The sequence below is a fragment of the Halyomorpha halys genome, unplaced genomic scaffold, assembly GCF_000696795.3.
Source record: "Halyomorpha halys isolate HHAL.00 unplaced genomic scaffold, Hhal_1.1 Scaffold194.1, whole genome shotgun sequence".
Lineage (NCBI taxonomy): Eukaryota > Metazoa > Arthropoda > Insecta > Hemiptera > Pentatomidae > Halyomorpha > Halyomorpha halys.
Window position 1 is genome coordinate 154,675 of NW_027108392.1, and position 6,797 is coordinate 161,471.

Genomic DNA, 6,797 nt, shown 5'->3' on the forward strand with positions numbered 1-6,797 from the left:
AAGGATATTGTAGGGGAAGAGGTCATGGGTTTACGTCGAAGGGTAAATGTGATTTGGTGGGATTTATTGGAATTTATTTTAATCCTCCAGTTTTGGCACCATTCTTCAAGGGTAGTGATGTTCACTGACAATAGACATGTGTCATCGGCATACGTGGTGAGGATTGTGTTAGGATGGGTTCTTTAGAATATTTAAATTTCTATTTAATACAATTACATTATTGGGGTAAACTAATTTTTTTAGCTGCGATTTAATCGTATTTAATCAAAAGCTTAAGCTCACCTAGCAATTAAACTGTTATTTGTATAACTTCGGAGCATAAATCTAATAAAAAAAAATAGAACTTCTTTATCCAACTATTTTATGATTATGAAGAATGAATTACCAGTTTCAATATCTGTTTCTGAGAACTATACTTTGCTAGTCCATAAAACTACTTATTGTCTTAGTATTAGGTTGTATTATTTGCTAATCAAAAATGAAAACTTAATCAAAATATTTAAACTTTATGATTTACATAATTATGTTTCTTTTATTCCTTGAAATCTAACGAATGTATGTCTCTTTTCTAGATACCATTTTCAAGGCAGACGTCATGAAAGCGTGTGGCTGTCCTTTATCAAATATCACGCTGCACCCGCCGATCCCGCAGCATATCAACTTAGCGCAGAATGCAATGCCAGGCTGAGGATATGGGATGGGAGGATAGCACCTAACACTGGCCAGCAGGTACCAATTGAATGATGAATTAAAAAAAGTAATTTTCAATAAGAAAATATAAATAAATAAGATAATACTAGGAAAATTCAAATACATTTAAAAAACTTTTAGTGTCTTCATGAAATTCGATTTTTTAAATAAAATTTCATCGCTTATTCATAAAAGAAGGAATGTGTCATTGAAATTATATTTATTGTCTAATTCCGCAAATGATTCTTTAAAAAAAAAATAGTTAGTAAATGTACTTGTTTAATTATTTCAGCAAATTTTATTTAAATATATTATTTTTTAGGGAGAAAATTCCATATTTTAAATCCTTTAAAATAATGTTGGCAACTGGCAGTTTTTTTTCCTTTTTTAAATTAAGTAGGCGGTGAGGAAAGAAAAGAAGATATATTGGTCAATATTTCAAGAGAAGATCTAGTGGCTTGATAGGTCGGGAATAAATCTCCAGCCTTAACGAAGCATCAGATTTTTATTGATCTCTACAATAATTAGTATTTCTTTTTTTATCCTCAAAGTAATAAAATAAATGCTACTTTGGGACTTTTTACCTTTAGGTCAGCACATTATGTAATTAGATTTAATTTTTTTCCAATCAAAAATATTATTTTATTTTTAATAAAACTAAAAACGTTTATCATCAGCCACAGCTTTTTATTTGTGATCAAGAAGAGTGGTTTAATTCTTTGACGATAGTGCTGAAATCACTGAAGGACGCCCAAAACAACAACAAATGTTTCGTATTAAATGCTTTATATTTTAATAAATCATTAAGAGTTTAATAAAAAAAATCATGGTTACATAAAGAAATAGTGTTTTATTGAATTCTCATTACAAATAATGGACGTCTTTTGTACTTAATACCTATGATTTCTACAATAGGCAAAATAAAAATAAATTGTATATATTTGTAGTTGTAAATAAATAAATAAAAAAATATTCTAAATAGAATTATTTCTTATGGAAATTAAAGGAAGACTTGAAGTAATGTCCATCTCGATTATAAGTGATTTATTATCATTATACAAAACGTGTTATTCTCTCTACTTGTGAAGGTAGACTTCAAAGGGTTATATCATATAATGCTACTTCACACATTTATTTATTTAAAACTATAGATTAGTTATTTGGAAAACAAAAATATTATCTTGTTTTTTGACCAGCACACCTAATTCCATTTCAGAACAATGTGACCCTGCTTGGCGAGTTCTGCAAGGACGAGGTTCCCCGACTGTGCGACCACACCTTGCTCAGCAACAGCTCGCGGTTCACCCGGCCCTGCTCGCCCTCCGAGAGCTACGTGTCCTCCGGTATGGAGCTCACCTTGGAGCAGACACTCAAGCAAGGCTCGGTCCTCTTTCCCCTTGACTTCATGGTCCGCTACGAGTTCGTAGACACCCTTCTCGAAGGTCTCCATTACAAGGGCTCCGATAATCCTTGCGATCGAGTGTTCACGTCTTCCATTAACTCGCCGTCCGGTGGCCGATTCCAATCACCTCGCAGCGTATTCTACTACGGAAGGGGGGGCGCTCATAACCTCAGTTGTGTCCTCCGCTTTGAGCCTACACTCGGAGAAAGAGTACAGCTTACACTTACCCGAGCCAAGTTTGGCGATCGTCCATGTTCGACAAAACAGGACGCTAGAACAGGTCGGTGGAGATGTGTTTACGCTAATTCCTCTATGATTTCTGAGCTCTGGATTTCTGAATACCCATGGCCAGGAGTGCAACTTCCTCGGGATTGCCTCTGTTCTAAGCTCTCTGACCCAGTCGTGATAACAACCCTTACTTCATCAGCTGTGGAAGTCAACTTTACAGTGACCTTGATGAATATTACCCAAGATTTTAATCATTTTAATTTCGAGGGAGAATACCAGTTTATTACAAGCCCAAGCAATGAAGACGTCGATCAATGCATAAGGCAGAAGAAGACACGTCGTCTTCGAGGAACGAGTGGAGACATTGTCTTGCGGGGACCGAGTAGGCAAGAAGTGAATGAAGTTTACGCAGACAAACTCCGTGGAGACGATGGTACAGCTATAGGTTGTGACCACCATCCATGGTTGATCGAGCCTGATGACCATACCAACAATTTTCTGTACCTCAAAATTCGCGGTATCGAATTGCAGCCCTCTCGGTGGAAAGAAGACAGCTTCCAGTGCTCTACAAGTAACCGCATCATTGTCTACACTGGCATAGAAACAAGGACCCCAAAGGTGATCTGTCCGATAGAGACTCAACACTACGGGACAAGTCATATCGTAGAGTTGTTCTCCGACGGATGGAACCATAGCACTTCTCTTTCTATTCTCAACCCAAGCACGAGGTCATTCGTAGTGGACTTCATTGAACGCGAAGGAGGCAGCTACATAGTATCCTGGATGGAAGTGTCCAAGCGCCCCAACATCAGTACCACCTCTTCTTTCGTCATGTCTTCGACAACGATCGATTGTCCTTACAGGTATGTATTCTCTTTTATTTTCAGTTGTTAACCTTTAAGCTATCACCATATTAAATTGAAAAAAGATAAAATAAAAAAAACAGGTTCAAACGTTTAACTAGACTCTATTTTTAGAGTTTTAACTTTAATCACTACAAAAAAGAAAACAGGACCTCAGAAATAAAGTACAATTATTCATTTATTGTAACTAACTGTTCCTATTTAAATTACTTCATTATCTGATAGTAAAGATAATTGATTTGAATCATGAAAAGTCCTTATATCAGCTTCTATTTGCCGTGTTATAATGCATTAGTAAACATACTCTGACTTCTATCTTGAGAAAAAATATACGAAGACCAACATGGGTTTCATAAAAAGAATTGGATTGAATTAATAAACTAAGTTAGAATTTATCACTTTTGACATACAATGATGAATTAACCAGACGAATTCTATAGAAAGATTTTATTGTGTATTGATGTTAGGTTTTTTCTTTATTACTATTTACCTCTTAGAATATGTGGGAGACAACATTTCCAAAGTCAGTGCCTTCTCACATCGAGGATCAACCACTTCCTTCCCTTGTCGAAGAGGCTCTAGAATATACCTGAGTACTCCTCTCTCTAGCTTGGAGACAAGGGTACTGCATCGGGTACCTCTCAATAAAAGACTATCGGTAGTTGCTGGATCAGAGATGGAGGCTTGGACGCCCACTTCTGACCACCTCCCAATCGCTTTTGTTTTTATTGCTTCAAAAATTATTTTATAATTTGTTTTAAAACTTAAACCATAACTTAACTAACTTTAAACCTGTTTTTTAGTTTATTACTAATTAACTTACAATATTCCTTTCATCAGCTCTATTCACACCTCCTATTTTAAATCTACCTTTCTGTTTCTGATCAATCACACAATGACACTCGCTTTTCAAGATAATAATGATTAATTTCTTTTTGTTCTGTATGCAGATGTCCCGAACTTAACGCTTGTATCAACTCTGCATTGTGGTGCGACGGCTCCAGACACTGCCCTTCAGGATTCGACGAAGAAGAAACCAACTGCGCCTTCCAGTTCGGAGTACCAGTCCTGTACGTGATGATCGGTGGCGGCGCCCTGATCGTCCTCAGCCTCCTCATTGCTACGACGGCCTGCTTCAAGTGCCGCCAAGTCCGCAGGAAGAGGAAGCGTTCGCCGCGTTACCCCCAGGGGGACCTCTACATGGACGGGAAGGACTCCCTCTGTTGACACAGCGTGGTCGCCCTCGAGACTACCGTCTGACACCACTCCTTCGCCCTCCGCGCGATCCAGAGGTTCGACTGCGATCTCTGGAGGTCGCCCGTTCCGAGGTAGGCGGCGGCATCTCGAGAGGCGGCGATCCGCGAAACTTTGCTCAACACGGGATCATCTGTTATTCTTCTCTCATTTCCCCTTTACTCTTCCACCCTGTCCTATCCTGTCTCCTTCGTCTTAGATTCTTTCTTAGCACTAGCAAAACCTGATTGTTAGATTATTACTGTTAACATTCTCAAAATATTTATTAATAATTACAGTTGAAAAACAAAACTCACTGCCATTCAAACTTATTTCTACTCTATTAAACTACGTAGTTTTTAGTATGTTAGTTCTTCCAGTCTTTAAATTTAAGATACATTTATACAATGGTAAATCGAAATACAACGATATAACTAATGCCATTCTGAAATTCGCGAATAAAATTTAAATAAAATAATTCATTCCAAGACATTGATGTCGATATATATTTATTAAATTGTAAACGAAAAAAAATATATCGACCTTGAAATTTGTTGAAATTATTTTGATAAGGAATATTCGGTGGATCTATTTACAAATTAATTATATGTAAATCAATCACGAATAAATAATTTATAAATATACATATTTACATGTACATACATCAAAATACGATGTTAAAGGGTTATGTTTTTGCCATGTTCACTGGTTTGCTGTAAAATTGTAAAAAAAAAAAAGTTATAATTGAAGAAAATTAAAAATTAACATCCAAGATGAATATTGATTATATATTATTTCTTCAAATTAAAATTCTATTATTAAATTTTTAATTAATTAATAGTTTTATTATTGTGTTATCACGAACTAAAAAAAATTATTCCAAAAATAATTGAATTACATATGATGCAATGTCACAAAATAACAGTTACACTTAAACAAATTCTGATATATATTCATTAATACTATAAGTGAATAATAAATAATATTTCACAGCACATTAAACCTAAGAATAAAAATATATGAATATTGTAACTTCCTTAGATATATTATGAACATAAAATATTCGTTAAATAATCCAAACATATCAGCTATTATTGGGGGAAAAATGTCTTAAGGAATAAACGTAACGTGATGATTGATTTTTATTTTCAGCAACAATTATTGATAAAACCGTTGTTATGAATTGATGAATTTTAACATTAGAAATTATTCCTTTTAACTTTTACCCTTTAAATCTAAAACATCAATAATTAATTAGAATTTACAGTTAGAAATGTAATTATTTCATGTCTATTTGATATATTATTAAATTAAATAATATATCTGACATTCGCTTTAATTTTAATAATTTATGTGAAATATTAAATTTATGTTAAACATCATGTATATTATATTATAGAATTCATTTGATATGCACCAATAGTATACACAATATGCACTATATTCAGATCAGTGTTTCTGGATCGATGAATAAGTTAAAACGAATAAGAATAAGTTAAAGAACCAGATCTAGAAGGCGTAAAAAAACAAAATATATTTTCTTTAAATTTTAATATTTAAATACTAATGAAGTTTTTCCTCATAAAAGAAAAAATATGTAAGTTATAATTTTTATTTTAAAATAAATAAATTACAATAACATTAATTGATTTACAAATTAGTTTAGATAAATATTGACTACAAATCGAAACTATCAAGTGCATAAACACTAATGTGGAATTTCAATAATCAAATTATTCGAACCAAGATCGAAAGTCGAAATAAACAATTAAGTTGTATATCTGCTGGATTTCTACAATAAGAACAATGAAAAGTCTATTAAGAACATTAGATCGCGCTGACTAACAATAAGATGTCTTATTAAATCAATGCTACACTGTCTTAGACTAATGCATTCTTATCATAATTAAGAGTTTTCTTTTATAATGAAATTTTCGGTCAGTTATAAAAAAAAAAAAAAAAAAAAAAAATCAAAATTCAAAGGTAAGTGATAACAACTATTGGTCAACTTAATCCATTGTACGTACTTTTTAGGATAGTATATATTCAAGTCAAAAAATAACTTCCTCACGACAGTTACAGAAATTTCATTGTTGTATCAGTTCTTTTTCGCTGCGAAAAAGATGTTACTCTACTCCTAGGAGAACAATTTATTACAAAAACACTATAATCAATTATTTATATAGCTTTGTAAATAAGATTAGCAATCTCTTTAATCGCGTGAGAACTAACGATTAGATATAAAAATCATTGTTGAAAAAGAAAGAGTTGTTTTATGTGTCACGAAATAGTATTTATAAGTCTGAGCTCCACTGGATAGTTCATTATTATTTTTGCTGAAAAACCTTTAATTTCTATAATTAATGAATCCTAATATCTTC

General features: G+C 33.2%; 1 protein-coding gene across 1 annotated transcript in view; it reads left to right on the forward strand.

Moving 5' to 3' along the window:
* LOC106679333 (uncharacterized) overlaps positions 1-6,392 on the forward strand; it is a gene marked incomplete at its 5' end in the record, with an annotated part of 135,046 nt that extends 128,654 nt beyond the window's left edge. The window contains 3 exon segments of the mRNA XM_014418432.3: positions 573-729; positions 1,907-3,183; positions 4,134-6,392. Of these exon segments, the coding sequence (XP_014273918.3) occupies positions 573-729; positions 1,907-3,183; positions 4,134-4,410 (1,711 nt within the window).
* Between the last annotated feature and the right edge of the window lie 405 nt (positions 6,393-6,797).